Source organism: Heterodontus francisci, unplaced genomic scaffold (assembly GCF_036365525.1).
Source record: "Heterodontus francisci isolate sHetFra1 unplaced genomic scaffold, sHetFra1.hap1 HAP1_SCAFFOLD_1479, whole genome shotgun sequence".
NCBI classification, from domain to species: Eukaryota; Metazoa; Chordata; class Chondrichthyes; order Heterodontiformes; family Heterodontidae; genus Heterodontus; species Heterodontus francisci.
The window spans coordinates 52,501-76,352 of record NW_027141305.1 but is presented as its reverse complement, the minus strand read 5'-3'; the positions used below and the strand labels follow the sequence as shown (position 1 = coordinate 76,352).

At 51.1% G+C, this 23,852-nt stretch overlaps 1 protein-coding gene across 1 annotated transcript in view; it reads right to left on the bottom strand.

The window, feature by feature from the left end:
• Window positions 1–9,932: 9,932 nt before the first annotated feature.
• Window positions 9,933–23,852, bottom strand: part of bxdc2 (brix domain containing 2) — a 48,045-nt gene continuing 34,125 nt past the window's right edge. The window contains exons 8-10 of the mRNA XM_068026994.1: window positions 23,777–23,852; window positions 14,029–14,157; window positions 9,933–11,088 (exon numbers count right to left, since the gene is read on the bottom strand). The exon at window positions 23,777–23,852 is cut by the window's right edge and continues 26 nt beyond it. Of these exons, the coding sequence (XP_067883095.1) occupies window positions 10,843–11,088; window positions 14,029–14,157; window positions 23,777–23,852 (451 nt within the window). The 3' untranslated portion in view covers window positions 9,933–10,842. The remainder of the gene's footprint in view (window positions 11,089–14,028; window positions 14,158–23,776) is intronic.

Below are 23,852 nucleotides of genomic sequence, written 5' to 3'. Positions count from 1 at the left end.
TGGACCCCTCCCCCTCCCCGCGACTCCTCCCCCTCCCCGCGACTCCTCCCCCTCCCCGGGACCCCTCCCCCTCCCCGCGACCCCTCCCCCTCCCCGCGACTCCTCCCCCTCCCCGCGACCCCTCCCCTCCCCCCGCGACCCCTCCCCCTCCCCGCGACTCCCTCCCCCTCTCCCGCGCGACCCCTCCCCCTCCCCGCGACCCCTCCCCCTCCCCGCGACTCCTCCCCCTCCCCGCGACCCCTCCCTCTCCCCCCGCGACCCCTCCCCCTCCCCGCGACCCCTCCCCCTCCCCGCGACCCCTCCCCCTCCCCGCGACTCCTCCCCCTCCCCGCGACCCCTCCCTCTCCCCCCGCGACCCCTCCCCCTCCCCGCGACCCCTCCCCCTCCCCGCGACCCCTCCCCCTCCCCGCGACTCCTCCCCCTCCCCGCGACCCCTCCCTCTCCCCCCGCGACCCCTCCCCCTCCCCGCGACCCCTCCCTCTCCCCCCGCGACCCCTCCCCCTCCCCGCGACCCCTCCCCCTCCCCGCGACCCCTCCCTCTCCCCCGCGACCCCTCCCCCTCCCCGCGACCCCTCCCCCTCCCCGCGACCCCTCCCCCTCCCCGCGACTCCTCCCCCTCCCCGCGACCCCTCCCTCTCCCCCCGCGACCCCTCCCCCTCCCCGCGACCCCTCCCCCTCCCCGCGACCCCTCCCCCTCCCCGCGACTCCTCCCCCTCCCCGCGACCCCTCCCTCTCCCCCCGCGACCCCTCCCCCTCCCCGCGACCCCTCCCCCTCCCCGCGACCCCTCCCCCTCCCCGCGACCCCTCCCTCTCCCCGCGACCCCTCCCCCTCCCCGCGACCCCTCCCTCTCCCCCGCGACCCCTCCCCCTCCCCGCGACCCCTCCCCCTCCCCGCGACCCCTCCCTCTCCCCCCGCGACCCCTCCCCCTCCCCGCGACCCCTCCCCCTCCCCGCGACCCCTCCCCCTCCCCGCGACTCCTCCCCCTCCCCGCGACCCCTCCCTCTCCCCCCGCGACCCCTCCCCCTCCCCGCGACCCCTCCCCCTCCCCGCGACCCCTCCCCCTCCCGCGACTCCTCCCCCTCCCCGCGACCCCTCCTCTCCCCCCGCGACCCCTCCCCCTCCCCGCGACCCCTCCCCCTCCCCGCGACCCCTCCCCCTCCCCGCGACCCCTCCCCTCCCGCGACTCCTCCCCCTCCCCGCGACCCTCCCTCTCCCCCCGCGACCCCTCCCCCTCCCCGCGACTCCTCCCCCTCCCCGCGACCCCTCCCTCTCCCCCCGCGACCCCTCCCCCTCCCCGCGACCCCTCCCCCTCCCCGCGACCCCTCCCCCTCCCCGCGACTCCTCCCCCTCCCCGCGACCCCTCCCTCTCCCCCCGCGACCCCTCCCCCTCCCCGCGACCCCTCCCCCTCCCCGCGACTCCTCCCCCTCCCGCGACTCCTCCCCCTCCCCGCGACTCCTCCCCCTCCCCGGGACCCCTCCCCCTCCCCGCGACCCCTCCCCCTCCCCGCGACTCCTCCCCCTCCCCGCGACCCCTCCCTCTCCCCCGCGACCCCTCCCCCTCCCCGCGACTCCTCCCCCTCCCCGGGACCCCTCCCCCTCCCCGCGACCCCTCCCCCTCCCCGCGACTCCTCCCCCTCCCCGCGACTCCTCCCCCTCCCCGGGACCCCTCCCCCTCCCCGCGACCCCTCCCCCTCCCCGCGACTCCTCCCCCTCCCCGCGACCCCTCCCTCTCCCCCGCGACCCCTCCCCCTCCCCGCGACTCCTCCCCCTCCCCGGGACCCCTCCCCCTCCCCGCGACTCCTCCCCCTCCCCGCGACTCCTCCCCCTCCCCGGGACCCCTCCCCCTCCCCGCGACCCCTCCCCCTCCCCGCGACTCCTCCCCCTCCCCGCGACCCCTCCCTCTCCCCCCGCGACCCTCCCCCTCCCCGCGACCCCTCCCCCTCCCCGCGACCCCTCCCCCTCCCCGCGACCCCTCCCCCTCCCCGCGACTCCTCCCCCTCCCGCGACCCCTCCCTCTCCCCCCGCGACCCCTCCCCCTCCCCGCGACCCCTCCCCCTCCCCGCGACCCCTCCCCCTCCCCGCGACCCCTCCCCCTCCCCGCGACTCCTCCCCCTCCCCGGTTCCCCTGTATCAAAAAATCAAATAAAAGAAGTAATTCCTTTCCACATCCCCCCCACCACCTACCTATACTAGTGACAATTTATAATGGCCAATTTACCTATCAACCTGCAAGTCTTTTGGCTTGTGGGAGGAAACCGGAGCACCCGGAGAAAACCCACGCAGACACAGGGAGAACTTGCAAACTCCACACAGGCAGTACCCGGAATTGAACCCGGGTCCCTGGAGCTGTGAGGCTGCGGTGCTAACCACTGCGGTGCTAACCAGTGCGGTGCTAACCACTGCGGTGCTAACCAGTGCGGTGCTAACCACTGCGGTGCTAACCACTGCGGTGCTAACCACTGCGGTGCTAACCACTGCGGTGCTGAACCACTGCGGTGGCTAACCCCTGCGGTGCTAACCACTGCGGGTGCTAACCACTGCGGTGCTAACCACTGCGGTGCTAACCACTGCGGTGCTAACCACTGCGTGCTAACCATGCGGTGCTAACCACTGCGGTGCTAACCTCTGCGGTGCTAACCACTGCGGTGCTAACCAGTGCGGTGCTAACCCCTGCGGTGCTAACCACTGCGGTGCTAACCCGTGCGTGCTAACCCCTGCGGTGCTAACCACTGCGGTGCTAACCACTGCGGTGCTAACCAGTGCGGTGCTAACCACTGCGGTGCTAACCACTGCGGTGCTAACCCCTGCGGTGCTAACCACTGCGGTGCTAACCCCTGCGGTGCTAACCACTGCGGTGCTAACCACTGCGGTGCTAACCCCTGCGGTGCTAACCACTGCGGTGCTAACCACTGCGGTGCTAACCCCTGCGGTGCTAACCAGTGCGGTGCTAACCACTGCGGTGCTAACCTCTGCGGTTGCTAACCACTGCGGTGCTAACCAGTGCGGTGCTAACCAGTGCGGTGCTAACCACTGCGGTGCTAACCTCTGCGGTGCTAACCACTGCGGTGCTAACCAGTGCGGTGCTAACCAGTGCGGTGCTAACCACTGCGGTGCTAACCTCTGCGGTGCTAACCACTGCGGTGCTAACCACTGCGGTGCTAACCACTGCGGTGCTAACCAGTGCGGTGCTAACCACTGCGGTGCTAACCACTGCGGTGCTAACCAGTGCGGTGCTAACCACTGCGGTGCTAAACCAGTGCGGTGCTAACCACTGCGGTGCTAACCAGTGCGGTGCTAACCCCTGCGGTGCTAACCTCTGCGGTGCTAACCACTGCGGTGCTAACCAGTGCGGTGCTAACCACTGCGGTGCTAACCAGTGCGGTGCTAACCCCTGCGGTTGCTAACCTCTGCGGTGCTAACCCCTGCGGTGCTAACCACTGCGGTGCTAACCTCTGCGGTGCTAACCCCTGCGGTGCTAACCTCTGCGGTGCTAACCTCTGCGGTGCTAACCCCTGCGGTGCTAACCTCTGCGGTGCTAACCCCTGCGGTGCTAACCACTGCGGTGCTAACCCCTGCGGTGCTAACCACTGCGGTGCTAACCCCTGCGGTGCTAACCACTGCGGTGCTAACCCCTGCGGTGCTAACCACTGCGGTGCTAACCCCTGCGGTGCTAACCACTGCGGTGCTAACCACTGCGGTGCTAACCTCTGCGGTGCTAACCACTGCGGTGCTAACCACTGCGGTGCTAACCTCTGCGGTGCTAACCCCTGCGGTGCTAACCCCTGCGGTGCTAACCTCTGCGGTGCTAACCACTGCGGTGCTAACCTCTGCGGTGCTAACCCCTGCGGTGCTAACCTCTGCGGTGCTAACCACTGCGGTGCTAACCCCTGCGGTGCTAACCACTGCGGTGCTAACCTCTGCGGTGCTAACCACTGCGGTGCTAACCTCTGCGGTGCTAACCACTGCGGTGCTAACCTCTGTGGTGCTAACCTCTGTGACATCCCGATATGTTTCAATCAGCTCTTCTAAATTCCAGCAGATACAATCCTAGTCTGTCCAATCTTTCCTCATAAAACAACCTGCCCATTCCAGGTCGTCTTCTTCTTCTTTTGGGCCTCCTTATCTCGAGAGACAATGGATACGCGCCTGGAGGTGGTCAGTGGTTTGTGAAGCAGCGCCTGGAGTGGCTATAAAGGCCAATTCTAGAGTGACAGACTCTTCCACAGGTGCTGCAGAGAAATTTGTTTGTTGGGGCTGTTGCACAGTTGGCTCTCCCCTTGCGCCTCTGTCTTTTTTCCTGCCAACTACTAAGTCTCTTCGACTCGCCACATTTTAGCCCTGTCTTTATGGCTGCCCGCCAGCTCTGGCGAATGCTGGCAACTGACTCCCACGACTTGTGATCAATGTCACAGGATTTCATGTCGCGTTTGCAGACATCTTTAAAGCGGAGACATGGACGGCCGGTGGGTCTGATACCAGTGGCGAGCTCGCTGTACAATGTGTCTTTGGGGATCCTGCCATCTTCCATGCGGCTCACATGGCCAAGCCATCTCAAGCGCCGCTGACTCAGTAGTGTGTATAAGCTGGGGATGTTGGCCGCCTCGAGGACTTCTGTGTTGGAGATACAGTCCTGCCACCTGATGCCAAGGATTCTCCAGAGGCAGCGAAGATGGAATGAATTGAGACGTCGCTCTTGGCTGGCATACGTTGTCCAGGCCTCGCTGCCGTAGAGCAAGGTACTGAGGACACAGGCCTGATACACTCGGACTTTGGTGTTCCGTGTCAGTGCGCCATTTTCCCACACTCTCTTGGCCAGTCTGGACATAGCAGTGGAAGCCTTTCCCATGCGCTTGTTGATTTCTGCATCTAGAGACAAGTTACTGGTGATAGTTGAGCCTAGGTAGGTGAACTCATGAACCACTTCCAAAGCATGGTCGCCGATATTGATGGAAGGCCGAGAGGGGGGTTTTGATGCTTGGGCAACTCACAACCTCCATACATCCGCCCAAGCATGCGCCATAGAGAGGTCACTACATAGTCGCCTCCCAGCGACCAAAACAACACAGTCAGAAATGCTCCACCCATTCCAGGTATTAGTCTAGTAAACCTTCTCTGAACTGCTTCCAATACATTTACATCCTTCCTTAAATAAGGAGACCAGTACTGGACACAGTACTCCAGATGTGGTCTCACCAATGCCCTGTATAACTGAAGCATAACCTCCCTACTTCTGTATTCAATTCCCCTCGTGATAAATAATAACATTCTATTAGCTTTCCTAATTACTTGCTGAACCTGTATACTAACCTTTTGTGATTCATACACGGGGACACCCAGATCCCTCTGCATCTCAGAGCTCTACAATCTCTCACCATTTAGATAATATGCTTTTTTATTCTTCCTGCCAAAGTGGACAATTTCACATTTTCCCACATTATACTCCATTTGCCAGGTCTTTGCCCACTCACTTAACCTATCTACATCCCTTTGTAGCCTCCTTATGTCCTCTTCACAACTTACTTTCCTACCTATCTTTGTGTCATCAGCAAATTTAGCCACCATACCTTCGGTCTCTTCATCCAAGTCATTTATATAAATTGTAAAAAGTTGAGGCCCCAGCACTGATCCCTGTGGCACAACACTCATTACATCTTGTCAACCAGAAAATGACCCATTTCTGTCTACTCTGTTTCCTGTTAGCTAGCCAATCTTCTATCCATGCCAAAATGTTGCCCCCTCCACCATGAGCTTTTATTTTTCACAATAACCTTTGTTGTAGCACCTTATCAAATGCCTTCTGGAAATCCAAATACAGTACATCCACCAGTTTCCCTTCATCCACAGCATGTTACTTCGTCAAAGAACTCCAAAGAATTGGTGAAACATGATTTCCATTTCACAAAACCATGTTGACTGCCTGATTTCCTTGAATTTTTCTAAGGGCTCTGCTATAATGTCTTTAATAATAGCTTCTAATAATAATAACTTGTGCCTTGTAGATGGTGGACAGACACTGGGAAGACAGGAGGTGAGTTATTCACCACAGAATTCCCAGCCTCTGACCTGCTCTTGTAGTCACACTATTTGTGACTGCTCCAGTTCAGTTTCTGGACATTGGTAACTCCTAGGATGTTGATAGTGGGGGATTCAGCGATGGTAATGCCATTGAATGTCAAGGGGAGATGGTTAGATTCTCTCATTTGAGATGGTCATTGCCTGGCACTTGTGTGGAGTGAATGTTACTTGCCACTTATCAGCCCAAGCCTGGATATTGTCCAGGTCTTTTTTAAATTCATTATTGGGATGAGGGCATCGCTGGCTATGCCAGCATTTATTGCCCAGTCCCAATTGCCCTTGAGAAGGTGGTGGTGAGCTGCTTTCTTCCACGTGAGGTAGGTACACCCACAGTGCTGTTAGGAAGTTCCAGGATTTTGACCCAGCGACAGTGAAGGAACGGTGATATAGTTCCAAGTCAGGATGGTGTGTGACTTGGAGGGGAATTTGCAGGTGGGGGTGTTCCCATGTATTTGCTGCCCTTGTCCTTCTAGTTGGTAGAGGTCGTGGGTTTGGAAGGTGCTGTCTAAGGAGCCTTGGTGAGTTGCTGCAGTGCATCTTGTAGATGGTACACACTGCTGCCACTGTGCGCCGGTGGTGGAGGGAGTGAATGTTTGTGGATGGTGTGCCAATCAAGCGGGCTGCTTTGTCCTGGACGGTGTCGAGCTTCTTGAGTGTTGTTGGAGCTGCACCCATCCAGGCAAGTGGAGAGTATTCCATCACACTCTTGACTTGTGCCTTGTAGATGGTGGACAGGCTTTGGGGAGTCAGGAGGTGAGTTACTTGCCACAGGATTCCTAGCCTCTGACCTGCTCTTGTAGCCACGGTATTTATTTGGGTACTCCAGTTCAGTTTCTGGTCAATGGTAGCCCCTAGGATGTTGATAGTGGGGGATTCAGCGATGGTAATGCCATTGAATGTCAAGGGGAGATGGTTAGATTCTCTCTTGTTGGAGATGGTCATTGCCTGGCACTTGTGTGGCGCGAATGTTACTTGCCACTTATCAGCCCAAGCCTGGATATTGTCCAGGTCTTGCTGCATTTCGACACGGACTGCTTCAGTATCCGAGGAGTCAGGAATGGTGCTGAACATTGTGCAATCATCAGCGAACATCCGCACTTCTGACCTTATGATTGAAGGAAGTCATTGATGAAGCAGCTGAAGATGGTTGGGCCTCGGACACTACCCTGAGGAACTCCTGCAGTGATGTCCTGGAGCTCAGATGATTGACCTCCATCAACCTAACAGCACTGTGGGTACACCTACCCCACATGGACTGCAGCGGTTCAAGGAGGCAGCTCACCACCACCTTCTCAAGAGCAATTAGAGATGGGCAATAAAGGCTGGCTGAGTCAGCGACACCCACATCCCATGGATGGATAAAAAATCAACCACAACCATGTTCCTTTGCGCTAGGTACGACTCAAACCAATGGAGTTAACAATATATCACAACTGTGTTTGGAAAAGCAGCTTACAGTTACCCATACAACAAATCCACTTCGACCTTGCATTCTTGTGGACCATAAACTCACATGCACATTTCTTCGAGGTAGTGCCAAATCTGTGCCAATTACTCAGAACGGAAGTGTAGTTTATATTATAGATACAAATTGCTTGGAAACTGGGAGGATACCCAAATACAGTTCATTAAGAAAGCTTCATACCAGCTGCCAGCAGGGAGATTTTCCTGTCTCGCTAAGCTGGATTCAACCCAATGTGAAAGGTGATCCGTAAGGTCCCGATTTTGTGAAGCCAGCAGACTCAGCACAGGGCATGTCTGCAGTGACTGAGAAAAGTGTGAAGTGATTCATTTTGGTAGCAAGAAAATATAGGGCACAATTCTAAAGGGGGTGCAGGAGCAGGGGAACCTGAGGGTATAAGTGCACAAATTGTTGAAGGTAGCAGTTTGAGAAAGTGGTTAAGAAAACATATGGGATCCTGAGCTTGATAAATTGAGACATCGAGTACAAAGGAAAGGAAGTTGTAATTAACCTGTGTAAAATACTGGTTTGGCCTCAACTGGAGCAGTGTGTCCAGTCCTGGGTACCACATATTAGGAAGGACAGTAAGTCATTAGAGGGAGTGCAGAAAACGTGCACAAAAATGGTTCCAGGGGTGAGGAACTTCAGTTATGTGGATAGATTGGAGAAGCTGGGGCTATTAGAAGATTAAGAGAAGAATTGATAAATGTGTTCAAAATCATGGGTAGTCTGGACAGAGTAGATAGAGAGAAGTAACGGTAACACAAGGAAAAGCTTTTTTACGCAGAGTGTTTAGGATCTGGAATGCACTGTCTGAGAGTGTGGTGGAGGCAGGTTCAGTGAGTGTTTAGGATCTGGAATGCTCTGCGTGAGAGTGTGGTGGAGGCAGGTTCAGTGAGTGTTTAGGATCTGGAATGCACTGTCTGAGAGTGCGGTGGAGGCAGGTTCAGTGTGTGTTTAGGATCTGGAATACACTGTCTGAGAGTGCGGTGGAGGCAGCTTCAGTGAGTGTTTAGGATCTGGAATACACTGTCTGAGAGTGTGGTGGAGGCAGGTTCAGTGAGTGTTTAGGATCTGGAATGCTCTGCGTGAGAGTATGGTGGAGGCAGGTTCAGTGAGTGTTTAGGATCTGGAATGCACTGTCTGAGAGTGTGGTGGAGGCAGGTTCAGTGAGTGTTTAGGATCTGGAATGCACTGTCTGAGAGTGTGGTGGCGGCAGGTTCAGTCCATGTTTACGATCTGGAATGCACTGTCTGAGAGTGTGGTGGAGGCAGGTTCAGTGAGTGTTTAGGATCTGGAATGCACTGTCTGAGAGTGTGGTGGAGGCAGGTTCAGTGAGTGTTTAGGATCTGGAATGCACTATCTGAGAGTGTGGTGGAGGCAGGTTCAGTGTGTGTTTCGGATCTGGAATGCACTGTCTGAGAGTGTGGTGGAGGCAGGTTCAGTGAGTGTTTAGGATCTGGAATGCACTGTCTGAGAGTGTGGTGGAGGCAGGTTCAGTGAGTGTTTAGGATCTGGAATGCACTGTCTGAGAGTGTGGTGGAGGCAGGTTCAGTGAGTGTTTAGGATCTGGAATGCACTGTCTGAGAGTGTGGTGGCGGCAGGTTCAATCGAGGCTTTCAAAAGAGAACTGGATAATTAACTGAAGAGAAAAGATTTGGAGGGCTGCAAGGAAAAGGCGGGGGAGTGGGACTAGCTTAGTTGCTCTTGGAGAACTGGCATGGACACGATGGGCCGAATGGCCTCCTTCTGTGCTGTTTCCATTCTATGATTCCCATTGACTCCAGTTTTGCTCGGGCTCCTTGATGCCATACTCTGTCAAATGCTACCTTCATGTCAAGGGCAGTCAATCTCACCTCACCTCGTGAGTTCAGCTCTTTTGTGCTGAGAGTGCTGTTCATAACAGAGAATGGTTACAGCCTAGAAAGTGTCCATTCAGCCCATCCTGTCCATGCTAGCTCTCTAAAAGCAGCTCAGCTCATCCCACTTCCCCACCTTTACCACCAACCCTGCTACTGCTCTGCAATCCCTGTGACCCCATCCCATCACATTCCCCGCCCAATCGCAAGCCTCCATTCCCATCCTATACCTTCCCCCGCAATTCCAAACCCAGGCCTCCATCCCATCCCCTGCCCCCAACCCAAACCAATGCCCAATGAACAATCACCATTAGCCCCGTGAACTCTCCTTAACTTCACCTCTCTTTCTGTCACCTTCACAATCCAGCCCTTCAGCAGGTACTGACTCCCTCTTTCACCAAGATCGCCATCATGGGAACAGGGTAAACGCCCGGGGGAGGCGTTTGTTAGTGGAGTGAGTAAGACTGAGGGCTACCATCTGCACCACCCAGCTCCCAGGAAACATCATTGACAAACGCACATAACCAGACAGTACTCTTGACAAAACTATTTTATTGCTGCATAAAGGTTGTCAATAAACAATCTCTAAAAAAATGATTTATCAAAACATTAATTCTCAAAATTCCCACCACGCCCTGTAACCCCCAGACCCTGTCACCCTTTATCCTCCCACCACACCGTCACCCTTTATCCCCCACCACGCCCTGTAACCCCCAGACCCTGTCACCCTTTATCCCCCCACCACGCCCTGTAACCCCCAGACCCTGTCACCCTTTATCCTCCCACCACACCCTGTAACCCCCAGACCCTGTCACCCTTTATCCTCCCACCACACCGTCACCCTTTATCCCCCACCACGCCCTGTAGCCCCCAGACCCTGTCACCCTTTATCCTCCCACCACACCGTCACCCTTTATCCTCCCACCACACCCTGTAACCCCCAGACCCTGTCACCCTTTATCCCTCATCACGCCCTGTAACCCTCAGACCGTCACCCTTTATCCCTCACCACGCCCTGTAGCCCCCAGACCCTGTCACCCTTTATCCCCCTCCCCCCACACCCTCACCCTCAGACGCTGTAACCCCCTCCCCAACACTGCATCTCAGACACAAACACCCTCCCTCCCCGGCCCTACCCAGTAAGAGAATCAGAAGTTATGAACCAGGAACCCAAATCTAACCATATCAGTGAAGCTGTGCCCCTGATCCAGCACAGCCTGTCACAGCAATCCAGGATGGACAATCTGGGATCAGGGATCTGTGCAGCAGCTGATCCAGCTTGACTGGGGATTCAGGGACTTGGCAATGCTGATTACACTGTGGCAGTGACCATCAGAATAGTTGAGGAGACAGAGGAATTTTAGATTCACTGGCAGTTTGGGTGGCGGTTCCTCAGTGAGAGACCAGCTCGGGTCCTTACACGGCCTGCTCTCAGGGTCAGTCTCTCAATGCAGCTTCATTCTATGACGTTTGAAGGGCCTCCTTTTCCTGTTTGGATTTCTGGGCTGTTCTGGAGGCGGCTCCAGTTGGATCAGGGAGGATTTCTCCTCGGCAGGCGTATCAAAGACTGCCTGAGTGGGGTCCTCGGGCAAGGTCAGACGCTCCTCATTCTGCTGCAGACGCTGCAGTTCCTTCATCTGATGTTTCTCCAGAAACCGGGCAGCAGTGGCTATCCGCAAAATCCGTCGTTGCTGGGGGCAGAGAGTGCAGTGAGAGTTAGCCCCCAGAACCAAAGACCCGATAAACACTTACAACAAAGAACAAAGAAAATTACAGCACAGGAACAGGCCCTTCGGCCCTCCAAGCCTGCGCCGATCCAGATCCTCTATCTAAACATGTCGCCTATTTTCTAAGGGTCTGTATCTCTTTTCTTCCTGCCCATTCATGTATCTGTCTAGATACATCTTAAAAGACGCCATCGTGCCCGCATCTACCACCTCCGCTGGCAACGCGTTCCAGGCACCCACCACCCTCTGCGTAAAGAACTTTCCACGCATATCCCCCCCTAAACTTTTCCCCTTTCACTTTGAACTCGTGTCCTCCAGTAATTGAATCCCCCACTCTGGGAAAAAGCCTCTTGCTATCCACCCTGTCTGTACCTCTCATGATTTTGTACACCTCAATCAGGTCCCCCCTCAACCTCCGTCTTTCTAATGAAAATAATCCTAATCTACTCAACCTCTCTTCATAGCTAGCGCCCTCCATACCAGGCAACATCCTGGTGAACCTCCTCTGCACCCTCTCCAAAGCATCTACATCCTTTTGGTAATGTGGCGACCAGAACTGCACGCAGTATTCCAAATGTGGCCGAACCAAAGTCTTATTCAACTGTAACGTGACCTGCCAACTCTTGTACTCAATACCCCATCCGATGAAGGAAAGCATGCCGTATGCCTTCTTGACCACTCTATTGACCTGCATTGCCACCTTCAGGGAACAATGGACCTGAACACCCAAATCTCTCTGTACATCAATTTTCCCCAGGACTTTTCCATTTATTGTATAGTTCACTCTTGAATTGGATCTTCCAAAATGCAAGACCTCGCATTTGCCCTGATTGAACTCCATCTGCCATTTCTCTGCCCAACTCTCCAATCTATCTATATTCTGCTGTATTCTCTGACAGTCCCCTTCACCATCTGCTATTCCACTAATCTTAGTGTCGTCTGCAAACTTGCTAATCAGACCACCTATACTTTCCTCCAAATCATTTATGTATATCACAAACAACAGTGGTCCCAGCACGGATCCCTGTGGAACACCACTGGTCACACGTCTCCATTTTGAGAAACTCCCTTCCACTGCTACTGTCTGTCTCCTGTTGCCCAGCCAGTTCTTTATCTATCTAGCTAGTACACCCTGGACCCCATGCAACTTCACTTTCTCCATCAGCCTACCATGGGGAACCATCTCAAACGCCTTACTGAAGTCCATGTATATGACATCGACAGCCCTTCCCTCATCAATCAACTTTGTCACTTCCTCAAAGAATTCTATTAAGTTGGTAAGACATGACCTTCCCTGCACAAAACCATGTTGCCTATCACTGATAAGCCCATTTTCTTCCAAATGGGAATAGATCCTATCCCTCAGTATCTTCTCCAGCAGCTTCCCTACCACTGGCGTCAGGCTCACCGGTCTATAATTACCTGGATTTTCCCTGCTACCCTTCTTAAATAAGGGGACAACATTAGCAATTCTCCAGTCCTCCGGGACCTCACCCGTGTTTAAGGATGCTGCAAAGATATTTGTTAAGGCCCCAGCTATTTCCTCTCTCGCTTCCCTCAGTAACCTGGGATAGATCCCATCCGGACCTGGGGACTTGTCCACCTTAATGCCTTTTAGAATACCCAACACTTCCTCCCTCCTTATGCCGACTTGACCTAGAGTAATCAAACATCTGTCCCTAACCTCAACATCCGTCATGTCCCTCTCCTCGGTGAATACCGATGCAAAGTACTCGTTTAGAATCTCACCCATTTTCTTTCCTCCTTTGTCCTTGAGTGGGCCAATCCTTTCTCTAGTTACCCTCTTGCTCCTTATATATGAATAAAAGGCTTTGGGATTTTCCTTAACCCTGTTTGCTAAAGATATTTCATGACCCCTTTTAGCCCTCTTAATTCCTCGTTTCAGATTGGTCCTACATTCCCGATATTCTTTCAAAGCTTCGTCTTTCTTCAGCCTCCTAGACCTTATGTATGCTTCCTTTTTCCTCTTAGCTAGTCTCACAATTTCACCTGTCATCCATGGTTCCCTAATCTTGCCATTTCTATCCCTCATTTTCACAGGAACATTTCTCTCCTGCACGCTAATCAACCTCTCTTTAAAAGCCTCCCACATATCAAATGTGGATTTACCTTCAAACAGCTGCTCCCAATCTACATTCCTCAAACTCACCACACACGACCCGAGGGAGCACACATGTTCAGAAAAACAAAAGAAATAAGAGTAGAGCATTCGGCTACGAGAGCCTGCTCCACCATTCAATATGATCATGGACAATCCTCAACCCCATTCCTACCTACTCACCACATCCCTTAATGACCTGAGACAGCAAAAATCTATCAAATTGAGCACTGAACATACTCAATAACTGACCAGCACACACTCAGTACTGACCCTCCCACAGTGCAGCACTCCCTCAGTACTGACCCTCCCACAGTGCAGCACTCCCTCAGTACTGACCCTCCCACAGTGCAGCACTTTGAGTGAGTGGGGCACTGTTGGAGATGCCTTCTTTCAGATGAGACACACTAAGACCTTGTTTGTTTCTCAGATGGATGTGAAACATCCCATCGCACTATTTTGAACAGCAGGGACATTTTCGGACATCCTGACCATTATTTATCACTTAACCAACTTCACAAAGCTGGTCATTTATCAGTTTGTGTGATCTGGCTGTGAGTTAATTGTCATCGAGACAGTGATTGAAGTGCAGTAGGAATGTCCTGTTTCTCAGGGCTCTGGGATGTGGTATATGGTGTATAGAAATGTGAGCTCTGTCTGATTCGATCAGGGTGGCTGGGGAATCAACAGAGTCTGACATCGGCTCAGAGCTGCACTTCAGTGTCACTGGTTTAAATTTGCAGCACAGACTTTCTCCCAGGACTGGGCTGGGAGGGGCCGCTTACCATGTTCGGAGACCGATAGGTAGGATTTTCATACAGTGTTGGACCCCCAAAGCTGCCCTGGAAAATCTTAATAAGGTTTAGAACAAAACGTGGACCAATTTCAACCAGAGCTCCATCCTCTTCAATGATCTGCAACAGAAACAAGAGAAGTAATCAGCTAGCTCATTAAAGCTATGCACAATCATGAACTGAGTGACAGTCTGAGAGATGGGCTATTGCAGAGAAAAGATACTCACCACACCGATAGCAGGGATAAAGGGTAAATTATGTGCGCAGTTGCATAGACTAGGCCCATATTCCCGAGTTTAGAAGTTTAGGTGATCTAATCTAATAGAGGTGTTTAAAGTGATAAAAGGATTCAATTGGGGGAGAGAGAGAGAGAAGTTATTTCGTCTGGTCAGCCAAGTCCAGAACAAGGGGCATATTCTTCAAATTGGAGTCAGGCCATTCAGGGGTGGTGTTCGAAAGCACTTCTTCACACAAAGGGGAGCAGAAATCTAGAACTCTCTCCCCTGTGGATGCCGGGAGTCAAATGAAAATTTAAAGACTGAGATTGAGAGATGTTTGTTGGGTAGATGTATTATTAACAGATATATGTAAGGCGAAATCAGAGAAATATGTGAGAACTGAACAGAATGAAATGCTATTTGGATGAGATGAAGAGGGGTGGGAGGAGGCTCCTGTGGAACATAAACACTAACACCAAGTTGCTGTGCTGAACGGCCTGTTTGTGCTGTAAATACTGTGTAATAATACTGAAGGGACACAGAGCTGAGGAGATCATCCAGCATAGAATTAAATGGAACAGGACAGAGGGGCTGAATGGCCTCCTCCTGTTTCTATATTATTATGGTCTAGGTGAGCAGAGATCCAGTTTACAGCACTGACACAAAACGCAGAGACATGAGGCAGGAAGTAGCACAGGAAGGGTGGAACATAGGAACAGGAGTACGCCATTCAGCCCGTCGACCCTGCTCCACCATTCAATATGATCATGGCTGATCATCTATCTCAATGCCACTTTCCCACGCTATCCTCATATCCAAATATCTATGGATTTCTGTCTTGAAGATGCTCAATGATTGAGCTTCCACAGCCCTCTGAGGTAGAGAATTCCACAGATTGACTACCCTCTGAATGAAGAAATTACTCCTCATCTCAGTTTTAAATGGCCTGCCCCTTATTCTGAGACTGTGTCCCCTTGTTCTAGACTCACCAGCCAGAGGAAACATCCTATCTGTATCTACCCTGTCACACCCTGTAAGAATTTTGTAAGTTTCAATGAGATCACCTCTCATTCTTCGAAACTCTAGAGAAGGGCGGCACAGTGGCGCAGTGGTTAGCACCGCAGCCTCACAGCTCCAGGGACCCGGGTTCGATTCCGGGTACTGCCTGTGTGGAGTTTGCAAGTTCTCCCTGTGTCTGCGTGGGTTTTCTCCGGGTGCTCCGGTTTCCTCCCACAAGCCAAAAGACTTGCAGGTTGATAGGTAAATTGGCCATTATAAATTGTCACTAGTATAGGTAGGTGGTAGGGAAATATAGGGACAGGTGGGGATGTTTGGTAGAGATATGGGATTAGTATAGGATTAGTATAAATGGGTGGTTGATGTTCGGCACAGACTCGGTGGGCCGAAGGGCCTGTTTCAGTGCTGTATCTCTAATCTAATCTAATCTAATACAGGCCCAGTTTCCTCAATCTCTCCTCATAAGACAATCCCACCATCCCAGGGATTAGTCTGGTGAACTTCCACTGCACTCCCTCTATTTGTCATCAGCAAATTTGGAAATATTACAATTGCTCCCATATCCAAATCATTTATATAGATTGTGAACAGCTGTGGCCCAGGCACTGATCCTTGCGGTACCCCTATAGTAACAGCCTGACATCCTGAGAATGACCCATTTATTCCTACTCTCTGTCTTCTGTCTGTTAACCAATTCTCAATCCATACCAATATTTTAACCCAATCCCTGCGCTCTAATTTGTTTACTAACCTCCTGTGTGGGACCTTATCAAAAGTCTTCTGAAAATCCACATATACCACATCCACTTCTTTATCTATGCAACAACTAACATCCTCAAACATGATTTCCATTTCACAAATCTATGTTGACTCTGCCCAATCATATCATTATTTGATAAGCATCCAGTTATCTCATCCTTTATAACAGATTCTAACATTTCCCTGACTACAATCTCAGAGATTTTTGTATCATCGTTAGCCACGGGTGAGGTACCGGAAGACTGGAGGATAGCTAATGTTGAGCCTTTATTTAAGAAGGGCAGCAGGGATAAGCCAGGGAACTACAGGCCGGTGAGCCTTACATCAGTGGTGGGAAAGTTATTGGAAGGGATTCTGAGAGACAGGATTTATCTGCATTTGGAAAGGCAAGGTCTGATTAGGGATAGTCAGCATAGCTTTGTGCGTGGGAAATCATGTCTCACGAATTTGATTTGAGTTTTTTGAGGAGGTGACCAAGAGGATTGACGAGGGCAGGGCGATGGACGTTGTCTACATGGACTTTAGCATGGCCTTTGACAAGGTCCGGCATGGTAGGCTGGTTCAGAAGGTCCGAACACATGGGATCCAGGGTGAGCTCGCCAATTGGCTACAATATTGGCTTGGTGATAGGAGGCAGAGGATGGTAGTGGAGGGTTGTTTTTCAGATTGGAGGCCAGTGACCAGTGGTGTGCCGCAGGGATCGGTGCTGGGCCCTCTGTTGTTTGTCATATATATTAATGACTTGGACGTGAATGTAGGGGGCATGATTAGTAAGTTTGCAGATGACACCAAAATTGGTGGTATAGTGGACAGTGAAGAAGGTTGTCTAAGGTTACAACAGGATACAGATCAACTGGGAAAGTGGGCAAGGGATTGGCAAATGGAATTTAACACAGACAAGTGTGAAGTGATGCATTTTGGGAAGTTAAACCAGGGCAGGACATATACAGTGAATGGCAGGGCCCTGGGGAGTGTTGTTGAGCTGAGACACCTTGGGGTGCAAGTACATAGTTCCCTGAAAGTGGCAACACAGGTAGACAGGGTGGTGAAGAAGGCGTATGGCATGCTTGCCTTCATCGGCCGAGGCATTGAGTACAAGAGTTGGGATGTCATGTTACAGTTGTACATAACGTTGGTTAGGCCATACTTGGAGTAGTGTGTGCAGTTCTGGTCCCCGCACTACAGGAAAGATGTGATTAAGCTAGAGTCATAGAGAGATACAGCACTGAAACAGGCCCTTCGGCCCACAGAGTCTGTGCCGACCAACAACCACCCATTTATACTAACCCTACAATAATCCCATATTCCGTACCACATTCCCACCATTCTCCGACCACCTACCTACACTAGGGGCAATTGATAATGGCCAATTTACCCATCAACCTGCAAGTCTTTGGCTGTGGGAGGACACCGGAGCACCCGACGAAAACCCACGCAGACACAGGGAGAACTTGCAAACTCCGCACAGGCAGTACCCAGAACTGAACCCGGGTCGCTGGAGCTGTGAGACTGCGGTGCTAACCACTGCGCCACTGTGCCGCCCTAGAGAAGGTGCAGAAAAGATTCACAAGGATGTTGCCTGGTTTGGAGGGCTTGAGTTATAAAGAGAGATTGGATAGGCTGGGTCTGTTTTCACTGGGGCAAAGGAGGCCGAGAGGGGACATGATAGAGGTATATAAAATTATGAGAGGCATAGATAGGGTAGATAGCCAGAGTCTGTTTCCCATGGTAGGGGTGACTAAAACTAGAGGGCATAGATTTAAGGTGAGAGGGAGGAGGTTTAAAGGGGATCAAAGGGGTAAATTTTTCACACAAAGAATAGTGGGTATCTGGAATGAGCTGCCGGAGGAGGTGGTGGAGCCAGGAACAGTAGCGACATTTAAGAGGCATCTGGACAGGTACTTGATTAAGCAAGGCATAGAGGGATATGGAATTAATGCAGGCAGGTGGGATTAGTATAGATAGGCATTATGGTCGGCATGGACGCGGTGGGCCGAAGGGCCTGTTTCTATGCTGTACGACTCTATGACTCTACTGACGTCAAACTAACGGGTCTCTAGTGCTCAGTTTTCTCTCTCGCCCCCTTCTTAAATAGTGGGGTTATATTGCTACTTCCCAGTCTGCAGGAATCCTTCCAGAATCTATAGAATTGTGAATGATAACCACCAGTGCATCCACTATCTCTATAGCCACCTCCTTCAATACTCAGGGATGTAGCTGATCTGGTCCAGGAGATTTATCGACCTTCAACCCAATTAATTTTTTGAGTACTACCTCGTTATTGATACTAATTACTCTCAGTTCCTCATTATTCCAGATCCCTTGGTTCCCCAGTATTTCTGGGAGATTTTCTGTGTCTTCCTCCGTGAAGACAGGCACAAAGTAATAGTTTATTCTCTCCGCCATTTCCTCATTCTCCACCACAAACTCTCCTGTCTCCGCCTGTAATGGACCAACATTCGTCCTTGCTAATCGTTTCCTTTTCATATACCTAAAGAAGCTTTTACAGTCTGTCTGAATATTTCTGGCTAGCTTAGATTCATAATCCCTTTTCCCTTTATCAGTTTCTTGGTCCTCCTTTGTTGAACTCTAAATTGCTCCCAATCTTCGGGCTTACCGCTTTCTTTGTTGCAATCTTTAACTTCTTTTGCTAGCCAGTTGATTCACCTTTCCTGTTGGGTTTTTGTGTCTTAGTGGAATGTACTTTTGTTGCAACCAATATTTAGAAGAACATAGAACAGCACAGTACAGGCCCTTCAGCCCACAATGTTGTGCCGAACCTTTAACCTACTCTAAGATCAAACTACCTACATACCCTTCATTCTACTATCATCCATGTTCCTATCCAAGAGTCGCTTAAATGTCCCTAATGTATCTGCTTCTGCTACCACCGCTGGCAGTGCATTCCACGCACCCACCACTCTCTGTGTAAAGAACCTACCTCTGACATCTCCCCGAAACCTTCCTCCAATCACCTTAAAATTATGCCCCCTGGTGATAGCCCTTTCCACCCTGGGAAAAAGTCTCTGGCTATCCACTCTATCTATGCCTCTCATCATCTTGTACCCCTCTATCAAGTCACCTCTCATCCTTCTTCGCTCCAATGAGAAAAACCCCAGCTCCCTCAATCTTTCTTCGTAGGACATGCCCTCCAGTCCAGGCAGCATCCTGGTAAATCTCCTCTGCACCCTCTCTAAAGCTTCCACATCCTTCCTATAATGAGGCGACCAGAACTGAACACAATATTCCAAGTGTGGTCTAACCAGGGCCTTATAGAGCTGCAGCATAACCTCGCGGCTCTTAAACTCAATCCCCGTTAATGAAAGCCAACACACCGTACGCCTTCTTAACAACCCTATCAACTTGGGTGGCAACATTGAGCGATCTATGGACATGGACCCCAAGATCCCTCTGTTCCTCCACACTACCAAGAATCCTGTCTTTAAGCCTGTATTCCGCATTCAAATTCAACCTTCCAAAAGGAATCACTTCACACTTTTCCAGGTTGAACTCCATCTGCCACTTCTCAGCCCAGCTCTGCATCCTGTCAATGTCCCGTTGCAACCTACAACAGCCCTCCACACTATCCACAACTCCAGCAACCTTCGTGTCATCAGCAAACTTGCTAACCCAGCCTTCCACTTCCTCATCCAAGTCATTTATAAAAATCACAAAGAGCAGAGGTCCCAGAACAGATCCTTGTGGAACACCACTGATCACCGAGCTCCAGGCTGAATACTTTCCATGGGCCAGCCAATTCTGTATCCAGACAGCCAACTTTCCCTGTATCCCATGCCTCCTTACTTTCTGAATGAGCCTACCATGGGGAACCTTATCAAACGCCTTGCTAAAATCCATATACACCACATCCACTGCTCTTCCTTCATCAATGTGTTTTGTCACATCTTCAAAGAATTCAATAAGGCTTGTGAGGCATGACCTGCCCCTCACAAAGCCATGCTGCATGTCTCTAATCAAACTATGCTTTTCCAAATAATCATAAATCCTGTCTCTCAGAATCCTCTCCAATAATTTTCCCACTACCGACATAAGACTCGACTGGTCTATAATTCCCAGGGTTATCCCTATTCCCTTTCTTGAACAAGGGAATAACATTTGCCACCCTCCAATCATCTGGTACTACTCCAGTGGACAGTGAAGACGCAAAGATCATCGCCAAAGGCACGGCAATCTCTTCCCTCGCTTCCCGTAATATCCTTGGGTATATCCCGTCTGGCCCCGGGGACTTATCTATCCTCATATCATTCAAAATTTCCAGCACATCCTCCCTCTTAACATCAACCTGTTCGAGCATATCAGCCTGTTCCACGCTTTCTCACAAACAACCAGGTCCCTCTCTCCAGTGAATACTGAAGCAAAGTATTCATTTAGGACCTCCCCTACCTCCTCCGACTCCAGGCACAAGTTCCCTCCACTATCCCTGATCGGCCCTACCCTCACTCTGGCCATCCTCTTGTTCCTCACAAGTGTAGAACGCCTTGGAATTTTCCTTAATCCTACCCGCCAAGACTTTTTCATGTCCCCTTCTAGCTCTCCTAAGTCCATTCTTCAGTTCCTTCCTGGCTACCTTGTAACCCTCTAGAGCCCTGTCTGATCCTTGCTTCCTCAACCTTAAGTAAGCTTCCTTCTTCCTCTTGACTAGCTGTTCCACATCTCGTCATCCAAGGTTCCTTCACCCTACCATCCCTTCCCTACCTCATCGGGACAAACCTATCCAGCAGTCGCAGCAAGTGCTCCTTAAACCACCTCCAGATTTCTGTCGTGCATTTCCCTGAGGACATCTGTTCCCAATTTATGCTCCCCAGTTCCTGCCTAATAGCATTGTAATTCCCCCTCCCCCAATTAAATATTTTCCCATCCCGTCTGCTCCTATCCCTCTCCATGACTATAGTAAAGGTCAGGGAGTTGTGATCACTCTCACCGAAATGCTCTCCCACCGAGAGACCTGCCACCTGGCCTGGTTCGTTGCCAAGCACCAAATCCAATATAGCCTCCCCTCTAGTCGGCCTATCGACATATTGAGTGACGAAACCTTCCTGGTCACACCTGACAAAATCTGCTCCATCCAAACTATTTGCACTAAGGAGGTTCCAATCAATATTAGGGAAGTTGAAGTCACCCATGACAACAACCCTGTTACTTCTGCATCTTTCCAAAATCTGCCTCCCAATCTGTTCCTCCATGTCTCTGTTGCTATTGGGGGGTCTATAGAAAACTCCCAATAAAGTGACTGCTCCTTTCCTGTTTCTGACTTCCACCCATACTGACTCAGTAGACAAACCCTCCTCGACGACCTCCCTTTCTGCAGCTGTGATACTATCCCTGATTAGCAATGCCACTCCCCCACCTCTTTTACCTCCCTCCCTATTCCTTTTGAAATATCTAAACCCCGGAACATCCAACATCCATTCCTGCCCCTGTGATATCCACGTCTCCGTAATGGCCACAACATCGTAGCTCCAAGTAGTGATCCATGCTCTAAGTTCATCACCCTTATTCCTGACACTTCTTGCGTTAAAATAGACACACTTCAACCCATCATACTGGCTGCAACTTTGCCCTGTCAACTGTCTAACCTTCCTCACAGACTCTCTGCACTCGGTATCTGCCTGTTCAACAGCTACCCCATCCACTGATCCGTAGCTCCGGTTCCCATCCCCCTGCCAAACTAGTTTAAACCCTCCTGAAGAGCTCTAGCAAACCTCCCGCCCAGGATATTTCTTTAAATACTAGCCATTGCCTGTCTACCGTCAAATTTTTTAGTGTATTTTCCCAATCCACCACAGCCAACTGGCCCCTCATGGCCTCATAGTTTCCCTTGTTCAGATTTAAGGCCCTAGTTTCAGGATGAACTATATCACATTCAAACCTAATGTAAAATTCTATCATATTATGGTCACTATTTCCCAAAGGTTCCTTTACAGCAAGGTTATATGAACATACGAATTAGGAAGAGTAGGCCGCTCGGCCCCTTGAGCCTGCTCCACCATTCAACAAGATCATGGCTGATCTGATTGTAACCTCAACTCCACATTCCTGCCTACCCCCAATAACCTTTTACTCCCTTGCTTATCAAGAAACTATCTACCTCTGCCCTAAAAATATTCAAAGACTCTGCTTCCACTGCCTTTAGAGGAAGAGAATTCCAAAGACTCACGACCATCTGAGAGAAAACATTTCTCCTCATCTCTGTCTTAAATGGGCAACTCCTTATTTTTAAACAGTGACCGCGAGTTCTAGATTCTCCCACAAGGGGAAACATCCTTTCCACATCCACCCTGTCAAGACCCCTCAGGATCTTACATGTTTCAATCAAGTCACCTCTTACTCTTCTAAATTCTAGCACATACAGGCCTAGCCTGTCCAATCTTTCCCCATAAGACAACCGAAACCATTCCAGGTATTAACCTTCTCTGAACTGCTTCCAAAGCATTTACATCCTTCCCTAAATAAGGAGACCAATACTGTACACTGTACTCCAGATGTGGTCTCACCAATGCCCTGTCGAGCTGAAGCATAACCTCCCTACTTTTGTATTCAATTCCCCTCCCAATAAACTATAACATTCTATTAGCTGTCCTAATTACGTGCTGTACCTGTATACTAACCTTTTGTGATTCATGCACTAGGACACCCAGATCCCTCTGTATCTCAGAGCTCTACAATCTCTCACTATTGAGATAATAAGCTTCTTTTTTATTCTTCCTGCCAAAATGGGCAATTTCACATTTTCCCACATTATACTCCATTTGCCAGGTCTTTGCCCACTCACTTAACCTACCTATATCCCTTTGTAGCCTCCTTATGTCCTCTTCACAACTTACTTTCCTACCTATCTTTGTGTCATCAGCAAATTTAGCCACCATACCTTCGGTCTCTTCATCCAAGTCATTTATATAAACTGTAAAAAGTTGAGGCCCCAGCACTGATCCCTGTGGCACACCACTGGTTACATCTTGCCAACCAGAAAATAACCCATTTATGCTGACTCTCTGTTTCCTGTTAGCTAGACAATCTTCTATCCATGTATCCTCTATGGTGAAGACCGATGCAAAATATCTGTTCAGTTCATCTGCCATCTCCTTACTTTCTCTTGTTAATTCCCCAGACTCACTTTCTATTGGAAATTAGCCGTTTCTCATTACATAATGCTAAATCTATAATAGCCCGATCCCTAGTTAGTTCTTCAAAGAACTGCTACAGAAACACATCTCGTACACACTCCAGGGATTCATCTTCCACATCATTTGTGCAGAGTTTTCCCCAGGATGGAAGGAATCATGTCTGAGTCTGATAGGCAGTCATGACTCAGTGGGCTTTGTTCCCTTCTGCACCATCAGCATTTAGTGTGTTCCAACCCAGAGCAGACAATCAATGGTGGCCCACACACCAGTCTGATTGGGAATCGGAGGCGTCTCATTCGAGATATCACTGCCCCGGTCAGAAAGCAGTGCCTTGTTCGGTAGCAAGAAGGTGCTTTTGCCTTTTGCCTGCTCCTCCCCATCCCAAGGCCAGCCTGCAGTGAACAGAGGCCAGGCATCTGATGATGGAATGTTTCAGCATGCTTGCAGAGAGACTCCCAGAGTGGCTTACACAGAACCCATCCACCTGGTAAAGGATGAGGGGAAGCAACCCCAATCCCACATTCAAACTGCAGTTACATACAGCAGCAAGCTGAAGCTTCCTCCCTCACACTAGCAGTGTGACAGCAACTTCAAACTGACCTGATAATTCCTGAACCAGATCCTGCTGTCAGCAATGGTGAATGTGAAGATGTGATCGACAAATGGCTGGCTCTTT